The 26,875-nt window shown below is 37.7% G+C and overlaps 4 protein-coding genes and 1 pseudogene across 7 annotated transcripts; 2 read left to right on the top strand and 3 right to left on the bottom strand.

Annotated features, from left to right (window-relative positions):
* Nucleotides 1-383: 383 nt before the first annotated feature.
* Nucleotides 384-3,440, bottom strand: LOC111470097 (protein trichome birefringence-like). The gene is made up of 5 exons (XM_023115574.1): nucleotides 2,318-3,440; nucleotides 1,694-1,886; nucleotides 1,383-1,576; nucleotides 1,132-1,290; nucleotides 384-1,037 (listed from the first exon to the last, which is right to left on the bottom strand). The coding sequence occupies exons 1-5, from the start codon at nucleotides 3,274-3,276 to the stop codon at nucleotides 695-697; spliced, it is 1,848 nt and encodes a 615-aa protein (XP_022971342.1). The 5' UTR covers nucleotides 3,277-3,440; the 3' UTR covers nucleotides 384-694.
* Nucleotides 3,441-5,325: 1,885 nt separating this feature from the next.
* On the bottom strand, nucleotides 5,326-7,060 carry LOC111470098 (activator of 90 kDa heat shock protein ATPase homolog). Its single transcript, XM_023115577.1, has 3 exons — nucleotides 5,978-7,060; nucleotides 5,737-5,816; nucleotides 5,326-5,651 (listed from the first exon to the last, which is right to left on the bottom strand). Exons 1-3 carry the CDS (start codon nucleotides 6,857-6,859, stop codon nucleotides 5,558-5,560), a joined length of 1,056 nt encoding a protein of 351 aa, XP_022971345.1. The 5' UTR covers nucleotides 6,860-7,060; the 3' UTR covers nucleotides 5,326-5,557.
* Nucleotides 7,061-7,329: 269 nt separating this feature from the next.
* On the top strand, nucleotides 7,330-10,934 carry LOC111470035 (probable protein kinase At2g41970). 4 transcript variants are annotated; one of them, XM_023115492.1, is made up of 9 exons: nucleotides 7,527-7,704; nucleotides 7,797-7,868; nucleotides 8,528-8,648; nucleotides 8,885-9,141; nucleotides 9,233-9,359; nucleotides 9,435-9,708; nucleotides 10,184-10,316; nucleotides 10,397-10,483; nucleotides 10,667-10,934. In XM_023115492.1, the coding sequence occupies exons 3-9, from the start codon at nucleotides 8,561-8,563 to the stop codon at nucleotides 10,799-10,801; spliced, it is 1,101 nt and encodes a 366-aa protein (XP_022971260.1). In that variant the 5' UTR covers nucleotides 7,527-7,704; nucleotides 7,797-7,868; nucleotides 8,528-8,560; the 3' UTR covers nucleotides 10,802-10,934. The 4 variants fall into 4 exon arrangements, with proteins under 4 accessions (XP_022971262.1, XP_022971260.1, XP_022971261.1 ...); XM_023115494.1 differs by lacking the exons at nucleotides 7,527-7,704; nucleotides 7,797-7,868 and adding an exon at nucleotides 7,330-7,500; XM_023115493.1 differs by lacking the exon at nucleotides 7,527-7,704 and having other exon boundaries at nucleotides 7,780-7,868.
* Nucleotides 10,935-10,977: 43 nt separating this feature from the next.
* Nucleotides 10,978-13,103, bottom strand: LOC111470036. The gene is made up of 3 exons (XM_023115495.1): nucleotides 12,976-13,103; nucleotides 11,682-12,449; nucleotides 10,978-11,427 (listed from the first exon to the last, which is right to left on the bottom strand). Exons 2-3 carry the CDS (start codon nucleotides 12,301-12,303, stop codon nucleotides 11,228-11,230), a joined length of 822 nt encoding a protein of 273 aa, XP_022971263.1. The 5' UTR covers nucleotides 12,304-12,449; nucleotides 12,976-13,103; the 3' UTR covers nucleotides 10,978-11,227.
* Nucleotides 13,104-13,656: 553 nt separating this feature from the next.
* On the top strand, nucleotides 13,657-20,982 carry LOC111470039 (annotated as a pseudogene).
* The last annotated feature ends 5,893 nt before the right edge of the window (nucleotides 20,983-26,875 follow it).

Here is a 26,875-nt window from a genome sequence, read left to right as displayed (position 1 = left end):
ACTCAACGTCAACTACAAAAACTATATTACTTTTTTAGTCCCTCAAATCTTGAAGTTTTATTTATTAGTCCCCTCCATCCTAATGATTAGTGGTCACTCTTTTCTTTCCCTAGAAAATAGATAGCGTAAGATCCTATCTAAGGGTGTGGAAACCTCTCGCAGACACCTTTTATAATCATGAGGCTGATGGCGATATCTAATAAGCTAAAACGGACAATATCTGCTAACAATGAGCTTAGACTGTTACATGTAGACTTAAACACAATCTAAGGGTGTGAAACCTGCACTATCTAAGGGTGTGAAACCTCTCTCAAACACAATTAAAACCGTGAGACTGATAATGATATGTAATAAGCTAACACGAACAATATCTACGTATAGACTTATATTGAAAATATAACATAAATATTTGCAATAAAGCATTCCCTTATGAACAGAAGCAGATCATCCTCAAGAAACACAAACTAGCCTCCTATCTATGCCCTACTCTCTCATAAATTATTGTAGAATGAAGAAAAAATGAACCCATATCAATTCTTTGGGCCTAACTCTTGCTGTTTGATCGATCTTTTCTATACGATTTCCAGAAAAGCAAAAACACACAAATCTTCTAAGAACTTGACGATATGAACTCAAACCCAATAAAATATTTACCTTTCTTTTTTTGTTTATTTGTTTCTTTCTTTGTAGCTCTCTATGTTCTCTCTTGCTGATGCTGTCTCAGTAGCAGTTCTGCATATAGCATCTCATTCCATGCATCAGGAACACCCGGAAGACACCAATGGCTGCAGTCCTGGAATTTCAAAGGTGTTTTCCTCTCTTCTTCTGTTAGCCTTTGCTTTCGATAGATCGACGGGTGCCCGTCCTTCCGAAAATCTGACATCATTGTGATGTTCAGATATGTTACGTGAGTTTTCATCCCTTTCAATACCTTCTCCAGTATCATCATCTTCGGCAGGTACGGTCTCAGAAACGTCTTGTTCTTGATTGGCTCGATCTCACTGTCGCATTGCCCACCGGAGTTCCATTGTCCTCCACTGTGAAGCACAAGATGGATTCATGTGACCCAAGGTTGATTGATTGTTTCAGTGTGCAAAATAAAATTCTCATTCAGTTCTATGTTCTTTGTACCTGAAGTGGGATGCAGAGTAGCCCCTAAAGAAAACAATGGACTTCATTGGATTTATGTTCTTATCAACCCATCTCGCCCATGTCGTTACCGCCTTTCGAAACGCCTCTAGAACATTCAATTCTTCATAAACATGGCTCCCTTCTTGGTAATAATCTTTCCTGCGTTTGTTCGACATCACCGAACTCGTCAAACTTCGAAATACACGCATTGAATTTCACTCATAAAAAAACACAACACAATTCACACTTGCCCTCTTGAAGTTTTGTCATGAGTCCACCAGTGACCAGTGTTGAAGATGATTATATCAGCTCCTTTGTATTGAACAGACGATTTCCCGACCAAATCGAGACGCAACGTTTCCTTCTTCTTACCGTTCTTGTCTGGCACCTCCCATTCTCGGACTAAGAAAGGAGACACAAAGAACTCTACGGTGAAGTTATAATCCTATCATCAAACCAATGACAAAAAACAGGAACAAATGAATAAACATCACCAAAACAGAGCTGCGCAATAGTTTGCAAAAACAAATCCTTGAAAGAACAAGAAGAACACAAAACCAACCTTAAATATGAAAGAGTAGGCTGCTTCCCCTCTGAATACCTGTCTGCCATTAGCTTCAAACACCTTACTTCGATCTTTAACTGAGTTTCTCAATATACAAACAAGCGATTCCCACATGTTTCGATTCAGCGAATCGCCCACGAAAACTAATCTCTTCCCTTTCAACATATCCAACATTCGACCTCCATCAAGCCTACACCATAGCGTAATTATAAAGGACTTATGGAACAAGAAACAGATTATTTGAAATTCTTACGAGTACTATAGGCTACTACTTAACATTGAGCTACAAACCATCGTTTAATACAATTCCAATTTGATTAAACTAGATTAGATATCTCAAAAGCACACAACAATGAATGCGTAGGCAGAAGAACAAAACCCAAAAGCATAAAACTCAAATGGTTGCTTTGAATTCATCAAATTCAGAACAAACATTGCCTTTTCTTTTTCTTTCTCGTCTTTTCCAAACATGTCATCAAAAAAGAACGGTCCAAAGAGTAAAGGGGCAACAAGTTTCAGATTAAACAATTCAATTCAGTAAGAGTTACGCAAAACCTGAATAGAAAAGGCCAAAAAAAGCTCAACCATTAACAAAAGTTGCAAAAACAAAATTATTCATACCTTGGAAGATCGCATCCATTGGGCTTCCATCTAAGTTTCTGATAATTCTTATCAGGCCTGCCATTCAAATGACAATTGAATTGTTCATCAATAAGCGGACAAGAACCAGGTTTGTAAAGAGGGTAAGAATCATCCGGCACCCACTCTCCATCGAAAAAATCACAATTCTTCAAAGACTCAAACCAATCATTCTTGTTCATCGATCCACCAGAAGCAGAATTCATCTCACCCTTCTGCTTCTTCGACAATGAAGCTGTGTAATTCGATGATACATTTTTATCCTCCACCCTAGAACTGTCATTGCCCAACTGAGTCGATTTAATGCCCGAACCCTGAATCTGATCATCCACCAGTGGAGGAGCTGCTTTCACAGGCACTGATTCAGTTCTATTAGATTCCGTACCTTCAGAAACCGGCGTAGATTGAGTGTCGTTCTTAACTGTTTCCGTCGGCGAGGTGGTTTCAATCGGAGGCGAAACTCGGGAATCCAGAGTTTGATTCCTAGCCGGTGGATTACTTTCCGGCACCAATTCTTCCGTACGGTTCTTCCCACGCAGCGGCTCTTTCTCGAAAATCTGCGGCCGAGGATGAACCGTCGCATTACTAGATATAGATAGATTCCCCTCCGGCGCCGGCGGAGGGATCAGTTGATTACTCTGCTGAACAGAACCGTTAGGGAGAAAGTAAGAAATAAAATAAGGGTATCGAGATCCAGAACCGCCATTAGCGGAATTAGGACCAAGAGAGTTACTCCCACTGAAAATATTGGATAAGGAAGGAGAAAAGGAAGTTGTAGCAGAAGGGTTAAAAGCCAAAAAGGCAGTGAAAATAACGAAGGCGAACATGAATCCATATGCAAACGCCAAAGTTCTCTTGGTTTTGAGAATGGAGAAGAGACTCTTGACGTCTGAAACCAGATTTCCGCCATTGATGGGCTGGTACTTAGAGGCTTCAGCCATGGCGGATCACAGAAACGAAAACACCCAGTTTCTGGTTTCTGCAACTTGAAGACGAAGAAGATTCTTGGAGAGAGAAAGAGGGGAAGTGGGGTTTAAGAGTGAGATTGAAATCTGTGATTGGAAAAACGGTCTTTGAGTCGAGCGAGTGGAGGAGGACGACGATTGTTTCATACGGATTTGAGAGAGGAAAATTAATTATATTTTTCCCATAATCTGGCGTTTTATTACGATATTGCCACTACCGTCAAATTCGTTACGCCGTTGAGGAATATTTGTACGCGCCTCGGGAACTTCATCTCGAGGACACGTGTCATCCCATTATATTTTTGGGAGTATAATAATTATATTTGTTAAAAAATTTAAAACGATCCTAGAATGATCGGATAATTCCAGATATTTCGATCCAGGAATCTCGGTTAATAATTTTTAATCTTTTTGTGATTGAGATTTAGAATAATTTCGAGTTTTTTTTAAAAAAAATAAATGTAACTAGAATAACAGTGGCAAGAGCTGTAAATAACCCAACGTTTATGTGTTTTTTTAAAAAAGGCACTTGAAATTCGAGTAGAAGAATCCAAATTCCGTGCGCTTTTCCCGTTTCTTAACGGATCCCGTTTTGTGACACATTAATTAAACTCGCTTTACATTTGTCACTAACTTTCATGCTGCTTGCTTACTAAATAACTGTCTTTCAAACAATAATTTTCTCAAATAATTAGTTAATTAATAATCACTCGGTTCGTATGATGCCACGCGTACGAGCTAGATCTGGCTGTCGGTTTTGGAGTTGACGGTTGAGATGGATTTGATTTGGCCCATCACTCCACCATGTCTACGTGTTGTCATTGGACGGTCACACGATGTGCGTGACAGCAGTGCAGTTGGTGCCAAGATTTGAACTATTTTGTGTTGATCAGACTTTTAAATGATTATTTAATTATTTAACATAAATAATTTAATTAATTAATTAATTAATTTTTATTTATAAAAAGTAAAAAAAAAAATATATATATATATTAAAAATAGGATAGAGATGGAGAGCGGTGGTGGTGGGACCAGATGGGGTCCGTACGGAACACATGGAAATTAAGAGAAAGGGAAAGTAGTTTACGCGTCGGCCACCTTGTTAGATTTGGTGGCATTTATTGTGCTATGTGAATTTTCTCCTACTCTCTAATTTATATTTCTTTTTTAAAAAATATATAAATAAAGTTAACATATTACAATCTTAGATTTTAAATTTGTTTATTCTGGATATTATCAAATACATTTTTTTTAAAAAAAAAAATTATACATAAATATTTTTTAAACCATCTTCAGAGGATTCTGTGGACATTTTAAAAACAAATTTGAATTTCGAGAGTAAAAATTAAAAAAAAAAAAAATAGTAGAAAATTACACCTGGATAAAATTGAAATATCCTAGCGTTTGGTATAATTTGCACCGGAAGAGGCTTTATACGGGCCTCTCTGCACACAGGCTTCAAAATGGGCCCAATAATTTACTCTATTTTCATGAATGGGATGGATTTTCAAACGGCCTTTCTTTTTTATTCTTTTTTTATTAAAAACATTGGAACCCAAAACATAGAATAGGATGTTAGAATCGAGAGTAGTCCCTAGACACAATATTAGTATTACAAGAATCCAGAGTTCGCACCCGTCGAAATAACATAAATCAAGAGGTTGAAGACATACGGCTACAAATAATATCTACTAACGGTGGACTAAAGAGCAACAACCACTATGTCAATATTTTGCTCATGAGTAAAAGTACATAACCCACACGATTGATATAATGTGCCTACAAGTTTGTTTACACCACTAGTGTGTATCCATGACTATACAACCTTTAGTTGTGTATGCTTATCATGTGAGCTTAACATCCCCTTTCCTAAACTTTGGTCTCAGTTGAAAGCTTCGGAATCATAAAAGAAATACCAAACGCTTGCAGAGTTCATAATGAATCAGCTAAGCTAAAGTTAAAGTGAGAAGAGACTGCGTCCCTTCAGCCAGTAAAGCATATTGCATAGGACAACATAATGTTAGGTAGATACAGCAGACAAGACAAAATGTGACAATGTTATGATAATAAGATTAGATGACAATTGTATAATTCAAGACTCAGTCCAAAACCATGAATTTTGATTCATCAATATGGATGGAACACAACACACTGTAAGAACAACACCATCATTTGATCACTAGAAAATTAGGCATTTCAAATCTCTATTTCATTCATGGAGATATGCAGAAACCAAGGGACTTTTGTACTAACCCTATCATATTCCAAACCCAAAAACTGCTCTGATCTTGTTGAAAATAAGATCCCGCCAGCCCCTCTCCGTGTTCTCCACCACAGTTGCGTTCCCATATCTAATTCATATCAAAACATGAACAAATTAGCCATAGAACCACACAAAATGATCTTGAGTTTCTTCTTTTCAAGTAAAAAGCGAACCTGTCCTCCTCCGGCACGTCGGAATGTATCAACTTCACAATGGTAACCCCAGGCTCCGACTCCTCCAAGGTTAATTTCACCTGTGAACCATTTTCAGAACCAATTTAGCTTGATCATTCACATGGGTAATTCATGATTTGGTCGATTATTCACTACAATTCATTAAGAAATTCCATAATGGCAAAGAGACACTACTAGAAATGCATTGAGAATGAGATAAGTAGAGGAGAAGGCAGCTCACCGTCGAATGAATGCCATCAGGCCAGCTTCCGAATCTCCATTGTTGCACAATCAACTTTCCCTCTTCCAATTCCAAGTTCTTCCCAGTCACAGACCCATCAAATATACTGATCTCTCCATCCACTTCCTTGCTAATTTTAGCATTACTCTGAGTAAACCCTTTCCATCTATTATCATCCATGAGAATTTCAAACAGAACGTTAGCCCTACAACTAAACTTCTCGGTCATCGTTATCGTCTTGAACCCTTTCTTGGCTTTCTTCTTCTCCGCCACCACTGCTGGCTTTGATGCCGCAGGGGCAGCCGCCATCGCTGCTGCAGGTGGAGCCGATTGATTACTCTTCGGCTCCACCTTTTTAGCCTCTAAGTCATCCTTCGCAGGCCCACCCTTAGCCATACTCTGTACGTACAACCTCACCTTCTCCAACACAATCGGTTTCCCCTTCCCCAACATGGCCTCCTTCATTTTCTTCCCAATCGGCCCTTCGCCCTTCACAGAAACCCTAACTTCAGGATCCTCATCGGCGTTCTCATCGGAAATATATGGAATCTCGACAAGCCCATCGACCTTCTGCAGAGATTTACCTTCGGAATCTTTGGCCTCGCCTTCCCAAGAGAGAGTGACACTGAGTTCATAACCAGGAATGATCTTCCCCTTACGAATATTGACATAGGCCTCTCCATCGACCTTGTCGACCTTCTTGATCTTGATGAAAAGGCCGCCCTCATCGTCGAGAAGTAGGAGGTCAGAGAGGAGCTTGGAGAGGAAATTGCGGGACCATTCGAGGCAATCGGTCTCCGCCCAGTGCCAGTTGTGGACATTGGTACCGTCGGGCCGTTCTTCGACGATCCACCGCTTGTCGCCCTCGCCGAACTTGGCCATTATCGGAGATTGGGAGAGGAAACAGTAGGTCGGAGAGAGAATTTAGTGGCGCGTTTAGAGAGATCGTGGCGAATGGGAAATGGAAATAGAAACGGAGGAGGAGATAAAAGGGAAAGGGAAAGGGAAACTGCGGATTTCGGAAGGTTCTCGGTCTGGAAGGCTCTAGAACAATGGCGGCATATCCTCTTCCTTCCAAAAACGTAGGGTTCCTAACTAATATATATTACCAATTTAATTAAGCTTAATATTCATTAATTTATGAGGTAAACCATAAGAATAAAACTATAATTTCAGAAATTATATATATAAATATAATTTAGACGTCATTTATTAATTTATTTTTTAATAATACCAAAACATATCGTTGACAGTTAAGTCAACACCCGCGAAAGGTCAAACTTAACAGAGGAAGAACAAGAAGAAAAAAATAGGGCATGGCCCCAAATTGGACACCATTGGGGCCAAATCGAAACCCGATATCAGCCCACAAATCCAAATTGCTCTATTCTAACCCTCTTCCTCTTTCGAGTGATTCACTAAAGCTCCCCGAAGAGTTGTTCCGCGTCGACGCTTGGGGCCTTGCCCCACGCTTGCTTGGAAAGCTCCTCCGGAGAGACGGTCTTGTTCTTCGGATCACTGAGGTGCCATTCCTCGTTCTTTGTTATCACCATATGATTTGGGTTGCATTTAGCTTGTTAATGGGGACGAGAAGCTCCTGTTTGCTTATTTGTTTGCATGCCAAGTCTCTGGGAGACATGCCCACAACCTGTTTGAATGTTTGTCTGTGTGAATATCAAGTTACCGAAATCTACTTCTCCACAAACGGGAGCTGAATTTTTATGGTGGTACTGTGATTATATCTTGCATTTGTGCACAAAAGTCCAAAATAGTTGTTCACTTCTTTATACCGACCATTGATAAAAAAGATTGTTGATAGGTAGAAGCTTACAGACAGAATGATACTGCCTGTCATGGTCGGTTTGGTGTCACAGCAAGAACGACTCCAGAAGTAAGTTCTTCTTAACTGATTATCGACGGGAAAATGAAGAATTGTATATCTAATTCTTATAGAGTCTTTATTCATCTTAGACATAGTGTGATCATGCATGTATATATATATATATATATATATACATGCAATGTGATCTAAACAATAGACTGAACCACAGTAACCAATTGAATTATAATTAAATATATTTTATAGTTTTAAGAGTTCAAATTAGAAATAAAAAGGAGAGGGCGTAGAGGAGAGATTGAAGGTGCGACGTGGGACGCACGTCTGAGGGGTTTGGTTTAAGCGGTTAGGCAAATCCCAACCGAGTTTCCCGCTAAATAGAGCAACATGTACCTTCCTCCAATCGCCATTTCAGGAACCCATTGCAGGGAGTCTCCTCCTCCTCCCCCTCCTCCCCCTCCCCTCCTCTGTCTTTCCTCGCTTTCAATCTCTTTGTTCTGTGCCTCGCTTACATTTTCATTCACATTCCAGGTCAATTTCCCCTTCTTCTTCTTCTTCTTCTTCTTCTTCTTCTTCTTCTTCTTCATCTTTCATTGCAATTATTATTATCATTTTTCCTGTTTGTTCCTCCATCATCTCGATCCTTATTAAATGGGTCGACGAAAGAATTGATTGATTCTTGATGCATTTGGTGGATTTTCCTTTGTTCATAGGTTTTTGAGGCTACTACGAATTGACGGGAAGCGATGTTCTGCTGCGGAGGTGTGGAGGAGGAAAATTATGGCGCGCCTTCGAGTCAATATTCAGCCCCACCGAGGGGAAATACGTATGGTGGTAAATGCTCTTTTCTCATGTTCTTCTAAATTATTTGGTTATTGCCTTCAATCTGTTTGTTGAAATGCCTGTTCGTTCGGAGGATGGGATTCTGCTGGATTTTTGTTGTTTGTTAGCCATTGTTCTTAGACATATTGGTTGTTGTTCTTGTTTTCTATAATTCAAATGCTGGATTCGCGTTGTTGTGGCTATGGATGATGTGATGTGGGGATCATGAAAGTTGATTTGTATTGTAGGCAGCGAGAGAGGAGAGCCTAGGAGCTCCAATGTTGTCAGAGGTGGACCTCCTCAGCAAATATTGCCTATTGAAACACCAGTCATTACACTGGATGAACTAAACAGGTTAACAAGTAATTTTGGTGCGAAATCTTTCATTGGAGAAGGTTCTTACGGTCGGGTTTATTATGCAACGTTAAAGTGCGGTCAGGCTGCTGCAATAAAGAAACTGGATACCAGTTCTTCACCGGAGCCCGACAACGATTTTGCAGCTCAGGTTCGATCTTGAAACAGTATGAATGTTGAAGGTAATATATCAGTATCCTCATCTAATGCATTTGTGTTCATGTGTTGTCATGGTTTTGCAGCTATCAGTTGTTTCTAGGCTCAAGCAAGAGAACTTTTTGGAGTTAATTGGGTATTGTTTGGAGGCTAATAATCGAATCTTGATATATCCGTTTGCAAAAATGGGTTCTTTGCACGATATATTACATGGTATGTTGAGCTAAATCATAGAGTTACCTTTTTTTGTTGACGATTTTGGTCTCTTCTGATCATTTTCTAGTACAGGAAGAAAAGGAGTACAAGGTGCTGAGCCTGGTCCAGTGCTTACTTGGAGCCAGAGAGTTAAAGTTGCCTTTGGTGCAGCCAAAGGCCTTGAGTATCTACATGAGAAGGTTCAGCCTTCCATAGTTCATCGTGATATCCGGTCGAGTAATGTTCTTCTCTTCGACGACTTCCTCGCGAAGGTTGCTGATTTCAACTTGACAAATCAATCGTCGGATACAGCAGCACGACTTCATTCAACTAGGGTCTTAGGAACATTCGGTTACCATGCTCCAGAGTAAGCTCTTTGTGTGTTTACTTCTGTATGTCTTGCTCTTGGAAATGAATTTTACGCCAAAAGTAGCAATGGAGCGTAGGTTTAATTCCATTTTGGTCTCTAAACGTTTAATTACGTCTCATTTTGATTCTTGACCTTTCAAAAAGTAATCATTTTGGTCCATGCTATCCAATACTTACCTCAGGTAACTTTTGTGTCTAGTACTGGTCTATATCAGCGTATAAATGCACATATCTAAGCAATATTGTTATATTTGGGCTTTCCCTATAGAGAGAGTCTAACCCTACTTCGACTAGTGCAATCACATTTTTCGAAACTGACTTTAATACTATTTGTAGTAACCTATAAAGAAAAGCCCAAAGATGACAATATCTACTAGTAATAGGTGTGAACGGTTACATATTGCCTTTCATCAAATTGAATTGAAAGTAAGACTAAACTCTTTCAACTTCCTTTCTTTGGTTTCTCTTTTTAGGTATGCTATGACAGGACAGATTACTCAAAAGAGTGACGTTTATAGCTTTGGCGTAGTTCTTCTCGAACTTTTGACAGGACGAAAGCCAGTAGATCACACGATGCCTAAGGGACAACAGAGTCTTGTTACTTGGGTAAGTCTTCCCTTCCTCTACTTTCTTCCTACTGCCTGCAGTATACTCAGACTCAATAAGCCATTCATATTGTTCTGCAGGCAACACCAAGATTAAGTGAGGACAAGGTGAAACAGTGTGTAGATCCCAAGCTAAACAACGATTACCCACCAAAAGCGATAGCAAAGGTATCTTCAACTGTGTAATCACATTCATATTCAAATCATAGAACATGTTTTTATAACTAAATCAACGATTACCCGCTAATCAACGATCCAATGCATATTAGTTTTCATCATTGTCGTAGATGTTTCGGATTGGATTGGATAGGATACTTATTCCACAATAATTTCCATGTGAATCCCTCTCAGTTGGCAGCAGTTGCGGCCTTGTGTGTTCAGTACGAGGCTGACTTCAGGCCAAACATGACAATTGTGGTTAAGGCTCTCCAGCCGCTTCTAAATTCTTCAAAACCACCAGGACCTGAAGCTCAACCTCGTCCATGAGATAATACACATTTTAGTTAACATACAGCCAGCACAGGCACAAGCACTAGTGCAAGCACAGTAATCTCCCCTGTAACTTGTGATCTTACTCCATTATTCTACAGTTGAAAGGAAATTGTCAAGATGCCCAAACCTTGCTCATCTAGTTATCATCATCATTTTTTCACCCAAATACATGTTAGGAACTTTATCTGATTCAGGATTTCATAAAATAGCAAGAACTGTAACAATCTTGTTGGATGGAATTTAAGCAACCAACAAGGATCAGAGAATATCAAACTTGATCCTTTGCACTACCACCTGGAAATGATACTCAATGATCAATGACAAAAACATCAACATTTGGTTTATCCAAATTTGGTAAGATTTTGCAGCAGGACTTAGATATTGAACTGCTGGCCTCTGATGAAATATTCAGGCTCATGATCAATCCTTGTTGAACTTCAAAACTGCAAGATAAAAGCCATCCTCATCTACAAATTCAGTCAGGCCAAAAGAGTGATCAGCAGCAACTTTCTGCAAAGTAGTCCTATCAGGTAAATCCGAAACTACGACATCTGAGAACTGTTGCTGTTCTTGCTGTAACGCTTTCCTTCCACCGGGATGACTAATAACTAGTCTTCCCCCTATTGAGCAAGAAGGAAATAGATTACCTTAGGGCTGTAATAGAATCTATAAAACAAGCAAGATTTCATTTCCATGTGGTTTTATTTTCTAAAGGAACTAACAGATTATGTCACAATATATCTCAACATTGCCCCAAGGACTAATGATATATCTTGGAGGCAAGGAAAAAACCAATTGCTCAAATCCATAACTTATAATCTGGAGATCGAACAAAGATGGTAAGAAACTATGCAAAAAAAGAAAAAAAAATCACCTGGCAAACAACGTTGTGTGAGTGCGCCAAAGATTGCGTCGAGTTCAAAAGGCATTGCTGGCAGATAATAGAGAAATACAACGTCAAAAGGTCCCCATTTTTCTGGCACATATATAACTTCTCCTTGCCAGCACTTAACTTTGTCATATTTTTCTTTAATACAAGCTAATGGTAGAATAGCATCATGGACAACAAGTAAACTTCGGCAAGGAGCTGAGTCGTACAACCGATCAACAAATCCTTCTGAAGAAATGGCAACCATAACCTGAGAACTTTCTGCAATTTCTCCAGCAGAAATGATGCGCCTAATCTTTTCATCATGCTCTTCTATAGAACCAAAATCGTCTGAATCGAGAAACGAAAAGTCCTTCTCAACTAAATCTTCAAAATTGATCACTGATACCACACCCTCATTTGAAGGAGTTGAAGAACAGGTGATTGATCTGCTAATATGTAAGGATGGACATAATTTGACAGGAGATAATTCCGAACGAGAAAATATCCTAGTACTGCAACGAAAGCCAAGTAGTGCACGCATATGTATAGGCCTCTTAAGAGGACATGGCAGGGGCTTGCAAGCAAGTGGTGGACCAAGAGAAGAATGTAAGAAAAGAGAATTCATGGAAGAAATATTGCCTCTCTTTTTGGCCTGCAAGTCAAAAGGGAATCGTCTCGGGTTGTTCGTAATTGCAGTGAATTGCAATGATGCTACAATTTCTTCCTCCGTCAGTACTACTTCTATTGCAATTTGCTCCCCATTTTCCACACCTGTGAGAGCAAAGTTAGCAATATCCACCCAGAATAGGTCACTCTCAAAGCTTTAGAGGTATCACCTTTTAAACCAATCTCTTTGAGAACATTAAAAGTGATAGGTTTTGTAACTTCTAAAATCTATTAAGCATTTAGGGGAGCAAGCAACACCTGAACATTTTGGACAACGTGCTCCACTTAAAGATAACTCAAAGCAAGTTCAAATTCACCACTAGTAAACATCAGGAAATTGTACTATTATGAAGATGCAAGAACAAACTTAACGCTACTTTACTCAGAAAAATGTCGAAAGCATTTCAAATTGCAAATTTCTTAGCCCTAGTTTTTAGGCTTAAAACTCCAGAAAATCTGAACTTCATAAACGTCAAAAGAAAAAACCATTAAGCTATCGATAAAAGCATTACATAAACACGAGATAGAAACACAACAAAAACTCCTTGATTGACCGAAACTCAAAGGTAATGCTACCGAAACATTTCCAGAGTTTTGAAAAACAGCCAGATATAGAGTGAGGCCGACGCACCTCAAGTTTCTGACGAGGAGCCGACGCACTGCAGAGCTTGGCCACCTTCTCCGGCTCCGATGATGGACTAAAAGTGAGCTTTTGTGTCCAACTTAACAGATAAGAGGGAGTTGAAAATTAGCCCTCGTTCCGAGCTTCGGCCCAAAGATCCAAAACAAAAAGTCTTATTTACATTTTTGCCCTAAACTTTTAATTTTTTCAAATTTGACCAGACTATTTTTTTTAAAAATATTCCTAATTTATTATTCTATTTGAAACATTTCTTTATATAAAGTAGGTGCAAACTTCTTCTTTAGCAGACGAGTTTTAAAACTATAAGATGGACAATAGAATGTAACGAGCTAAATCGAACAATATCTATTAATGGTGAACTTGAGCTATTACAAACAATGTCAGAGGCAAGGTACGAGACAATGAACTTGGACCATTACAAATGGTGTTAAAGGCAAACACCAAGCGGTGTGACAGCTCATAATTGCTAGAGGCAAGACACTGAACGATGAGTTTGGATCATCACAAATAGTGTCATAGACAAGACACCGAACAGTGTATTAGCTCATAATTGATCGAAATCCATAACTTTGTAGCCTATCTAAAATTTTATGCGGGGGAAAGAAGAAAAAATGTCAACTAGATTTGAACATGAATCTCAGCCATATATATATATAAATAAATATTTGTAAGAGAATGAGTGTGGCCGTTCTTTTCCCTCATAATTGATCGAAGTTGATAATTTTGTTTGAAATCACATAATTTAGATTCAAACACAATTTTCCCTTCAGATCCAATCCAACTCTCCACAACAATTTTTTGATCTTTCCTTCAAATTTCCCCACTTTCCTCCCGATTCCGGTGATGGCCACGATCCCCCTTTTCTCCTCCTTCCGATACTCCGACAGCCTTACGGTGGTCGGAATCTCCGTCTGCACCGCCATCGTGTGCGAGGCCATCTCATGGCTTCTCATCTACCGCACGAACTCCTACAAAACCCTACGATCCTCCATCGACAAGGCTGCCAAAAAGCTCGAGACCATGAAGACAGACAGCTCCAAAATCACCGTCAAGAAGTCCAAAACCAAGAAGATCGATCGCGTCGAGACCAGTCTCAAGGAATCCAGCCGCGACCTCTCACTCTTCAAGTTCAAATCCGGCGCCGTCGTTGCCCTTGTTCTGTTCGTCGTATTTGGATTGCTCAATTCGCTCTTCGAAGGCAAGGTTGTTGCCAAATTGCCTTTTAAGCCTTTTGGACTTGTGATGAAGATGAGCCACCGAGGTTTACAGGGCGATGATCCTACCGATTGCGCTATGGCGTTTCTGTACTTCCTCTGTTCGATTAGCATTAGGACCAATTTGCAGAAGTTCTTGGGATTCTCGCCGCCAAGGGGCGCCGGCGCCGGCTTGTTCCCGATGCCAGATCCTAAGACGAACTGATTTAGGTTAGGCTTGAATCAAGTTTATGCTCCTTTCCCACCACTTTGATTATGAATTTTTCGTACTTGATTTGGGCTGATTAGGCTTTTTATTAGGGTTCTATATGTTAATTTTGTAGTGAGTTCATCGGACTTAGTTTAGCTATGGCTTCTGAAAATTTGAGAGGGTGATTCTGGTTCTAATCTTCGCTTGAAATCTTGATTAGATTTGGAAAGAATTCCATCTTTTCTGGGATCAGAATAAGTTTTTGTTCTTTGAAAACTTTGATTACATTCAATGATTCTATTGCCTTCTGTGAGTTCTGCTGGCTGTTGATCAATAAATTTTGAGCTAAGCTACCATTCTATATCCAATTCAAACCTTCTTTGCTTGATTGGTATGCTGTGATAGTTACTTATCTGTTTGAGAATTCCTAGCATACCAAACATTATGACATTCCATGAACTTGAGGTTTCTTAATTTAGCTTGTAATTTCTCCTCCTTCAGAGCACCCGTAGAACCATGGATTCTTGCACTATCTATCTATCATTCTCATTAGAAGTGTGTAGAGTTTCAAAGCTTTAGTGGTCTATAATATGATGCTGACTATTGCAATCACTGTTTTGTAATCGAACAGGTGAGAACAGTGATATAATTGTTGGTTATGATTCTCTTACAGATCTAAGTACAATTGGTTCGTTGAGGGTCAACCAAAATATGGTTTCTAGGTGAAATTTATAGACGATATTGGTGTAGTTTGAGTAGTAACAGTGTGACTTCAGATCCCACGTTAGTTGGAGAGGGGAACGAAGCATTCCTTATAAAGGTGGAGAAACCTTTCCCTAGTAGACACACTTTAAAATCTTGAGGGAAAGTCCAAAGAGGACAATATCTGATAAGGTGGGCTTGAGTTGTTACAAATGGTATCAGAGCTAGACATTGGGTGGTGTGCCAGCGAGGACGCTGGCCTTTAAGGAGGGTGGATTATGAGATCTTACATCGGTTGGAGAGGAGAACAAAGCATTCCTTATAAGAGTGTGGAAACCTCTCTCTAGCATACACGTAAAATCTTGAGGGGAAGCCTGGAAGAGATATCTGCTAGGGTGGGCTTGGACTGTTACAAACCGTTTTGAGTACAGTAGATATAGTTGAGGGTTGAGGGTCGAGTTTCAAATATGATTGATTTTATCACTAACATGGGTTATCCTAGAGATCGATAAGAGTCATATAAACAATAAAAGATTGAGGGAGAATAGTTTCAAGTCATGATAGTCGATTTAATATCCCGTATTAGTTAGTTTGACAATTGAATGTAATAAGGTCTAGTAGTTGTCACATGAGAATAGTAGAGGTGCGTGAAAGTTGATGCGTACGAGTCACTTGAGAAAGGGTTTATTTATGTAGCATCTTATCTAAATCTGTAATCTACAAGTATCTTCTTTAGTTGAAACATTACACTACATTTTACTATTACCTATTAGAAGACTTCGTGGGGGTGAGTGAAATGATGAACATTGAAAGGAAAACATGCTAACTGTGTAATACTGTAATATTTTTTTATTTGCATCAACAGTTTTGTTAATGTTCTTGTTGGCATTACTACTAGCTTATATGATCGCATCTTTGAGTACAAATTCTCATTTGGAATTGTTTTAGAAAACAATTCATATACGAAATATGGACTCGTGAATGAAGCTGATAGGTTGAGTTTAAAGCACGTTCTTTTGTTGTATAAGAAATGTGGGGTAATGAGGATTTGAATCTCCGACCTAAAAGGAAGGAGTAAATGTCAATTGTCGCTGAGACGTGCGACGAACAAGTGACGAACTCTTATTATACTTGTTGATATCTTATTATTCTCTTTAGTTTCTAATTTTTCTTTAACCACTGCTAGACAATTTTATACGGATACTCAGGGATGTCATGATCTATTGAGGTTTACTGGAACAAGAGATCGGTTTCTAGTCTGTTTTTTTTTTTTTTTTTTTTTTTTTCATCAAATATATTTTTGAAGATGTATAATTGGATGAGTTGTGAAAGAAATAAACGGTTTTTAGTTCAACAATGGTAGAGCTCAAGATCGAATGTCGACTTGGAAATGGTAATATGCACTTAATCCATCAACGTACTATGCGACGATGAATTTTATTGAGAAAGTTTGGTGAATTAATGTTTGAAATTTAAACTTGTTTTTTAACCTTCTAGATGGTATAAGTTCGTTAAAATATTTTGTTGATTAGTGACGATAATTTAAGAAATATATACCTCAACTAATTTATAACAATCCAAGATGAAATATTAATAAACTATCTCAGATAATAATTATCGTTTAATTCACTAAATTATAGTCGCATTATATTCGATATTTAAAGAAAATCCAACATTATACTTTTGAAACGTATTTTTTGAAATATAAAGGGAATTTCAAAAGGTTTTTTTTTTTTTTTTTTCTTCTTGATAATATGGCGAAATTGAAGTTGTTTAGCAAATTTAATATGAAGTAAGTAATATTGATTAATTTATAAAAAAAATTGGGAGGCAAGCAACTCGATGGCGGTAGAACCGCAGGAAACCCAGAAGGAAATTTGATCGATCATCTCTGTTAGCTCTGTTTGTGTATCATCTCACAGAATGGTGAGCTTGGTTGAAGTTTCTTTCTAATGGATGCTGCCCGATTAAGGTAAATCAGTCATGTTTTCCCCTTTTTTGCTTTTGGCTCAATTTTTCCCATCAATTTCTTCTAAAAACATACCCTACCAACTCAGAATTTGGATTAGGATCTATTAGGAAGAGTTGATACCACGCTGGTGGCTTTGTACATTCATGGAGCTTTAATTTAACAAGATTATTGCGTGCTAGTGTAATGGAAAGTTTGACGTTTATCATTTCAATTTTTGTGGCCCTTCGTACATTCGTACCATTTTTGTTCGTTTAAGCTTTAATTCATCACACAGCCCTTTGGCATTCATTGTAGCTAATGGCTTATCAAACACGTCCTGCAGGTCGACACTGTCTGGCCTTCTTTGTTTATTCATCAAGCAGCTTTTGCAACCAATAACCCACAACATTTGACAGCAGTTTTGACATTCTTCTCAAATTTAACTCCTGGCTTCAAACACATCTCGGATTACAGTAGGTACCATCACATTCTCTCTGAAATCAAATATTGTGCTTCTGCTTGATGTTGTCGGTAACTGGTGGTTGTATCGATCGAGCAGCTGATCAGATCCTCTGTTTAGGAAGATCTTAGCACTTTTAAGGCTAGAAATGTCTGATATTGTTGTCATCATCTTAGATAGATTGCACTTTTAAGGAGACTATATACAGAGTCAGTAGCATTATTACTTCACTCTAGCAAAGATTTGGAATAACTCAAATGAGTGTTGATTAACTGAAATAATAGTACATATTATTCCCATGTTAGAGAAGATAAGAACTCTGCAATTTTGATACGAGATTTGTTCATCTGTGATGATAAACTCGCTCAAGGAATCAAACTTTCTAAAATTTACCAATTTCAAGTGGGCGTAAGTGTGGACCAGTATGAATCAAATGACTCCAATAATTGTGAAGTGAACGTTACTGATGAGTAAAGTTACCTGGATCTATTGATTCAAAATGGTCCATTCTATACGACATTACCAGTTTGTGTGTGTCATCTTTGTGTGGGTCAATTGTTGTTGAGTTGGCTGTTGGCTTGTCCTTAGGTGCATCATTACCTGAGGTCAGAGTACTCCGTCTATTGTCATAGAAACAGTTCCTAGGAAAGATTGTGGTTCATGAATATCCAATCAATTAATTCCCGTAGTCGGAAAAGTTTAAATAGAAATGAAAGGGTAGGGTGAGAGATAAGGAGGAAGCCCTAAACATCATGACTTGTCGTCTTATCGCTTTCAAGAGCTTTAAGTTGAAAGTTTCTTGGAAATTTATAGATTAATAAGCTCTTAGTTTTAAGCCGATAACACGTTACATTCTCAACTAAAAAGTTAAAAGAGATCAAATCTCAAGCCATACCCGAACTTATTTTTGTATAATGGAAATGGAAATAGAGAATTTGGGAAATCTCCAAGGTCACACAATTGAAGAAGAATAACACTGAATTGACCAATCACTATAATAGAAAACCCTCTTATCAATAAATGATTGGCTCACAAAATGTGAAGGAATCAAATTCAATTATTGTAGAACCCATAGAGCTTCAGATTGCTTTAATTTCTCAATAAATCTCATATCCATAATTGGCTACATCTCCAGCTGTCGCCTGCACAATTCCCCTTTCAAGATTTTCTCATAAATTTTCCCCATCTTCTCTTAGTTTTAACCTTAAATTGATTAAGGATAGAGAAAAATATGCAGCTAATTATTGTTATGGGGTGTCTATTGATGAATTAGCTTAGATTTCTCGGATGGGAAACTATTGTTGTAATAGCCCAAGCCCATTGATAGTAGATATTGTCCGCTTTGACCCATTACGTATCGTTGTAGCTTCACAGTTTTAAAACGCATCTGCTAGGGAGAGGTTTCCATATTACATATCTTAGTCAGCCTCATGGTTTCAAAACACGTCTGATAGGGAGATGTTTTCACACTCTTATAAGGAAGGTTTCGTTCTCCTTTCCAACCAATGTGGAATTTCACAGTTGTCCTACACCATGATCTAGCTAATAAGTACCTAATAATCATTATCCAAAATGATGATGTAGCTAACTTATTAGTTTTAGTCAAATATGGCGACTAAAAAGTGGGGATATGCTACAATTTTAGGCTTGATGTGCTGCCATGTTCAGTACTCTTGTAAATCTACAGTGACCCAGATAAAATTACACGAATCCAAACCCAAACGACCCTGTTAAGATTTTGTAGAGTGATAAAGTGTTTACAATAAAAGAGAAGGGTTTTCTTAGGGTTATCTAACGAATAGGTCCTTCAAATCAGGACTCTATTCATTCAACTCTCGTTAAAATGTCCAAAATAGGCCATAAAGAGGTGGAAAACACAAGATCCCATTAAATTGCAATGGAATAATGAGAGCGAGGAAAAATGAAAGGGGTAACTATCCACTTGGCCGGCAATGAGTCCTACCCTTTTGAAGGCAAAACAAGCTAGGCTAGCCAGAGCTAGAGATATCTATTTCAAATTATAACCACAAAACCAGAAAAGCAAAAGCTTTGTAACTTTGAGTTGGGGCTTCAACATTAAAACCAGTTAAGACACTTGTACTTTGGTAGGTAGATAGATACTTATCTAAGTTTTTGACACATTTTTTCATTAGATAGTATGTGAGTTTCTGTTCATCTTTGGCAGATTTCCTTTGCATCACCTAAAGGGCCCTACAGCATACACTGATATCAAAAGCAAGATCAAAAAAGGTCTCTCAAGTACGTTTTTCCCCTTAAGCTGTGTTTGGAGGAATTGAGCATTGCTAAAAAGATCCATAGAGAGAGAGAGAAAGAAAGAACGACACAGTAATAAGTACTGCTGAGTTTTAGTTTATGACATAACTTTTAGAATGGTAGAAGGACAAAAGTCTTACAAGTTCATCAAAGCCAAAAAAAAGCACAGTTTTTTAGTCTCTTTAGGGGTTCCTGAGTGAAGTACCACAGAAACTCAGGTAAAGTTGTAAGAAATGTCATAAGATCAGCTCATGTTTGCTCTGCCAAAGAATTGAAAGGAAAGTAGATACCCAACTTTGAGAACTGTTTTGTTATTATGTTATGAACCACGACCCTCCACAATGATATGATATTGTCCACTTTGAGCATAAATTCTCGTGGCGTTACTTTTTTATTTTCCCAAAAAGCCTCGTACCAATGGAAGTAGTATTTCTTCCTTATAAACTCACGATCTTCTTCTTAATTAGCCAATATGAGACTCTTCTCCCAACGATCCTTGACGTATCTTGGGTAAAAATTTACACCATTAAAGAAGAGCTGTGTGAGAGAGAGAGTTTTGATTGTATGGCTCAGTAAAAGAAAGATGTGAAATTAAAGAGGGGGTTGGACAAAAAGATTCTCTTGTCTATGGAATTTCCATTGGTTTTCAATATGTAAATGAAAGTACATTATATCATTTCGTACTCATTAGGTTGATATGATCGAGAAAGATTTAGCTTAAACTCGTGGATTTACTACGAGAATGCTATAAGGTTAGATTAGATGCTTTTTGTTGCTTGAAATATCTTACTACGGGAATGCTTGATGAGCTAATTTCTCATCTTTTCTAAATAATTTGATGAAATTAGATGTTTCGGGTGAAAGTTGATACAATATGACAAGTTTACGGGTAAATTTTGATTTTTTTGAGGAAAGATATTTGAAAAGAGGGGTGTCAAGTCAACATTATGATCTAAGGATGTGGACCAAATATTGCAGGAAATGAAGTAAATGGAGGGAACATTATTGATGTGGAGGTTGTAAACTTAGCAACTACCAAATTCAGATACTATATTGGCTCTTAATTTCAGCTCCCACTTTAGTGTCAAAACATGAAGAACATGGGTTTCTGCTAATGATTCTCTATTTCTCATTCAAACATGTTTGGATAAACAAATGTTCATCGTTTTTGTAATTCGAGTAAGGATTTTGGTTGTGTTATGTTTATGAGTTATTTGTGAACTGTTTGATCGATGATAATGGCTTGAAAAAAGTAGTTTTTCGTGTTGGTCCAATTCTTTTTTCGATTCAACCCAACCCAACCCAATCTGCATATACCCTTAGCACCATGTGGGTGATCTCCTGGATGATTGAGAGAACACGATTGCAAAGATAGGAGAGAGAGAGAGATGTTTCTAGCAAGAAAGTGAAAACGATCAAGAAAGGATAGCTACTTAGTAAATGGAGACTAATCGAAAGATTTTTCTTGTTGGTAGAAGAGCCCTCCAAATATTTAGTCAACAAGCCCAACATCTTCTCCCACGATGACTCTGAGTAACCTAACCAACTCCAATCGATCATATCAAGGTTAAATAAACACACAGTCAATTTTACTCGTACCTAAAGTTCGAAGGTTACTAAGTTTTTAACCTAGCTCAAGCGGCTAGAACGAAAGAGAATCAATGGGTAAGGATGAATTGATTTAAAAACTTGGTTGATAGAGAAATAATGGGTTTTAAGAGAGATGTCCCCACAGACAAATTGTTAATGCATGATATGAAGAGATGGTGATGGAAATGTGTCCTAAAAATAAATAAAAGAGGAAAGAAAGTTAATTGAGAAATCTTTAGTAGGTCGGTCAGAAGACAGTGTAGGCTACAAAGGTGGTAAGAGGACCATGAAACCTTTCCATTCTTCTGTCCCCATTGCCTTGAACCCTTCAAACCTCTTTTTGGAGAATTTAATGAACTTTGTACTAAACTTTTTGTATTCTAATCACTCACACACGTGACATGTTTTGTTTTTTGTTTTTTTTTTCTATTTTAAGTTAAATAAGCTATGGATTGATACTCTTTTAGATGTAGTAATTTTTGGAAATAATGCTATTGAGGTGTTGGCCTATGAAGTATTCCTCTTGCGTAGGAGACTAACTCAATTGAAACGCTACCCATAGTGTTGACTTTTCGAGAGACTAGTTTAGTTGTCGAGACGGTATTGAATTGAGTTGGTTGGATACCAACTTGTATTAGAACTTGTAATTGTAATGAATATCTAGTTCATACTTAATATTTGTGTCTCTGAACATTATTTTATGACATGGCTACATTATCTACTTATTTTGAACTACGCATAGAGTGGAGATTGTCCCAACAAAACAACATAGGTTCTTTTAGCTTATTTTGGTCTCACTCATATGTTTTCAAGGAAAATTCAAAGAAGATCACTCAACATGAAATTGCTCGAAGCTAAGTGAGCTTGACTTTAAAGTTCCTATGATTGAGTCATCGAAAAGGAAGGTACGTACGATCGGCTAATCTTAGCAAATCAAAACAGCTCCTCTCCCTGTCGGTCTCTCAATTCCATTACCTCTTTCCGCCCCTGAAACTTCTTTGTTTTCGCTTTCAATGGTATAGACAGTAAATATAAACATACATCCTTAAAAAAACATTAGTATATGTTGGTTGGTAAAACATTAGGGTTAAGAGAATGTGAAAGGATAGAGAGAGAGGCGACAAAGAATAAGAGAATGTCGTAGCATGGAGAAGAAGAGGTTAATAAAAGGGGAGATGAGATGAGATGACAAGACAGGAGGAGGAGGAGAAGGGATATAGACATGATATGAATCAAAGGTGCATGTATCCATTATGGTCCACATACAGCGAAGAAAATGGGTGTTTTGTAATATGCAAAAGTAATGAGGAAATTAATATAAAGGGTATGTGTGTGGGAACAACGCCATGCTATTAGCTTTGGACAGGAGATTTCCTCTAAGCCTAAGTCACTCTCACCCCACCTCATTGCCCATTGCCATATTGCCATAATCCCTGAGAGAGAGACATACAGAGAGAGAGAGAGAGAGAGAGAGAGAGAGAGAGAGAGAGAGAGAGAGAGAGAGAGAAGGAACAACAAGATAGTGACCCTTCTCTATTGTGCCACAAAAGACAATATCAATCCATTGCTTTGCTTTGCTACCTTCTTAATTGCCTCTCACTCTCTCTCTCTCTATAGAGAGAGGGAGAGGGACCTGTGATGTGAATCCGAGCAACTTCCTCACGTTATATCATCATATATATGATGATGATACATCGAGTGTTCTTCCTACTTTTTACCTTTCTAATCATCTAAACTATTTATGTTTCTTTACTAATTATGTTTTTGAAAATTGGATCTTCCTTCGATAGGTTCAAAAGATTCGAACCTGATGAATTTGACCCAATTCGTTAGATTATTAAGTTATTTGAACTGGGTTATGGAAAAATTTATGAATTTTGTTATTACATGAGTTTCTCATACCCAAATTCATTGCATGATGGTGCGAGATGAATTAAAGAGAAGAGAGAGAGAGATTCACATGATGAGAGATAAGGGTTTTAAGAAGGGAAAAAATTAAAAATAATTAGATAAGTGGTGCAGTTGCATCGAGAAGAGGTAGAGCAATGGTCCCTAAAGGGCCTATGACTGTGACTTTAATGGCAAAGAAGAAGGAAGCTGCTTTCTTCCATGGATTGAAACACCTCCTAGTGGTCTCTCCTTGTCTTTCTTTTCTTTGGGTCAGCCATAGTGATAGAGATGGATTTTTGAGAGACCATGTCGGCTTGTATGCATGGTCCACTCCGAGATCACTGCAAATCTCTCTCTTAAAATCTCCGTTTAAACAGAAAATAGAACAGAGAGTGGATAGAGATTTCTCCTTGTTAGATGAACAGGACTAGAGATAGGGATTACTTACCTCGACCCAACTTCAGTCTCCGCCCCGTCTCCACTTTTATATACATATCGGCTTACTAAGTGTTTATTTACCCTAATCTTCGTAATAATAAATGGAAAATTTGGTTGACATTTACTTAGATGAACATCTCTAATTCCTAATTAACGCTTCCTACGTCCCACTTGATAGTTCCTCGAGGGAGAATTCGAGTCGTCGCCCATCTCTTTTAAGAGTAAATGTTAATGCTTAAGATAACAACATCCTTCCCCCAATAAATGATGCATATGAGAAAGAGAGAGAAAGAAAAGGACATGTCTTGGGGCTGCATAGAATGGTAGAATTATGAACAGGAGGCAGTTGAGCAAGAATAATTGCTAGACGAGTTAACCCACACTCCAAAAACTATTTTTAAAGTTTTCATTCAGCTTCACGCTTTTAAGTAACGAATCTCCACAATCGTATAATATTGTTTACTTTGAGCCTAAACGCTCGTGACTTTTTGAATCTCCACGATGTTATGATATTATCTACTTCAAGCTTAAACTCTCGTGGATTTCTGAACTTTCACAATGGTATGATATTGTCTACTTCAAGCTTAAGCTCTCGTGACTTTCTTTTTAGATTACCCAAAAGAGCTCAAATCCATGGATTTTGGGTCTCTCCATTTTATGTTTGTGTAGCTTTCAATATGCTCTTCCCTATGCAATTTCTTTCCTTTTAATTTCTCCCATCCCACTAAGAACAAGAAAAAAACAACTCTTCAATTTGTTCTTCCTTTTGATCATAAAGAGGCAAATGCTGACTTTTAAAATGCAAATTTGTTCATTGTTGTCATTGAAAATGATGTTCATTATATGTTTGTAATAGGAATAAAAGTATGATGTGAAGACTTAGCTCAGGTAGTTGTTTGAATTAAATGTAAACAAAAAGGTAGACAAATGATTGGAACAAACCCTTTTGATTTGAAAGATGAATAGTTTGCATGAATGGAGGTTTGATTTCCTAGTGAATAGTGTTCTAAGTCTCCTAAAATCTCATGAATTTAAACATCATAATAGAGTGGTTCCTTGAATTTGAAGTCACTCGAGGCATGAGTGAATGAGACGGAGAAATAACCACTCGAAACACTACCCATCGATAATGCTAATGATAGAGACAGAGAAACACAACTCATGACCAATATTCGAATTCGACACCTGATGACCTTAACATTCCCTTGTAACATGTGTCACAGACCAACATGAGTCATTCCAACATATTTTGTCCTCACTTACATGTATCTTAGAATTATTCTGAGCAAAAGACACTTAACCATAGAGTTCTTATGACTGAACCACTGAGAAGATAAGTGTATCTTGTTGGTATAAGTAGTAACTTTCAATTATTTTAAGGTTTTTTTTAGCTATCTTATCTTTAGGATCCCGCTCATTCATGTACAACTGTTTTACTCGAGTGTCACAGCGATAAGGATATGAGAAGGAAAATACCATCAACGGAAAACGATAAACGGTAAATTTTTAAAGTGAAAGTTGAGGGTAAAATGTGGGAGTGGAGAGATGAGATAGATGTAAAGGTAGGACAGGAGAAGGAAAGCAAAGGGAGCTTGAAGAGTAATTATAATGTCTCAACCAAAGTAAAGGATGAAAGAGACATGGCATCAGTTGTACTTTGTTACCCTCACAGACAGAGAGAGAGACTCGTGAGGAAGTTAAAAAAAAATCTTTTGAATTAACTCGAAATTTCGAATTAGTTGAGTTGTTACTCAAACAACTCGAATAACGGAGGTCAAAACTTAACTCTGAGTTAGGTTGGGTTGAGTTGGGTTGTCATTTCAAACATTTACGAGTCATAACGCATCACTAATATAACTTAGATTGTAACCCTACTTTCGAGTTGGTCGGGTTTATCGAATTTTCAGGTTATATGAACACAATCGCACTCAAAAGAACTTCTTTTTTCATGAGAGGTGGGTTTTTTTGGCCATTCGTGTAGGGTTTCACATGCATTTGAAAAATATTTTAAGTTGTTTATGGAAGAGGACCACTTTGTTCAGAGGTGTGGAAGCTGATATAAAACACCCAACAAAGCTATAAAGAGCCAACACCAACTGCCAGTATGCACCTGGTCCTTGAGCGAGAGAAACAAGACAGTTCTAGAGAAACATGACACACAAATTACAGAATTACCGACCAACTATTATTATTATTATTTCTGTAAACGACATTTCATATTAAACATTACCACTCATTCATGTACAACACATGCATCTAACCCAATTGTCAACTCAATTCAAGTCCATCGTTAACAGATATTGTCCATTTTTGTTCGTCGTGCAGTGTCATCAGCCTTACGGTTTTAAAACACATGTGTTAGGGAGAGGTTTTCACACTCTTATAAGAAATATTTCGTTCCCTTCTTCATCAGTCTCATGGTTTTAAACACGTTTGTTAGACAGAGGTTTACACACCCTTATAAGGAAGGATTCATTCCCGTCTCCAACCTATTTGAGATTGAGACGTTTGGAGAATAGTAAAACTTGGCTAAAACTAGCTAGATTGTAAAAATGTTATTACTCAACTCGATATTAATATCTTATCCATGTTAACCTCAATCACTACGAAATTGAGGTGGTCTTTCTCAATCAGACACAAAGGTTAATCATACAAACGTTATCCTTTTATATATATATGAAGCTGTCTTTCTTATCAAATAAAGACAACTAATAATTAGTGTTGATTAATGGGTGACATTGCATGATGTCACTAAATCTAATAACATAATTGAATTTTTTATATATATTCATAATATAATGTAACGGTCTATACTTAGGATTTGACACCTAATTGTCTCGACATTTTTGTACATCCTTTACACTATAGTTACGTTATCTATTTGTCTTGATTTTTTTTTTACAAATGAAGACTATCTCCAATGACCAATACATGTCATTTTAGCATGTTTTGTCTACACAATATGCTTCGAGACTATCAGATACCAAATTTGAATTCTAAATCTTGATCCAAAATTTGGGTATGGAGTGTTACAACTTCAACAATATGAAGTACTTGAACATCTGAGCTTCCAAACAAATAAATACATGTAGTGTCTTAATTAGTTGAGTTAAGTTCAAATTGGTCGAGAAAAAAAAGTAGGTTAAACCAACCAAATAGTGAAATTAAATGACCAAATA

This window comes from Cucurbita maxima, unplaced genomic scaffold (assembly GCF_002738345.1).
Source record: "Cucurbita maxima cultivar Rimu unplaced genomic scaffold, Cmax_1.0 Cma_Scf00043, whole genome shotgun sequence".
In the NCBI taxonomy this organism is placed as follows: domain Eukaryota; kingdom Viridiplantae; phylum Streptophyta; class Magnoliopsida; order Cucurbitales; family Cucurbitaceae; genus Cucurbita; species Cucurbita maxima.
This window is presented reverse-complemented; position numbering and strand designations above follow the sequence as displayed.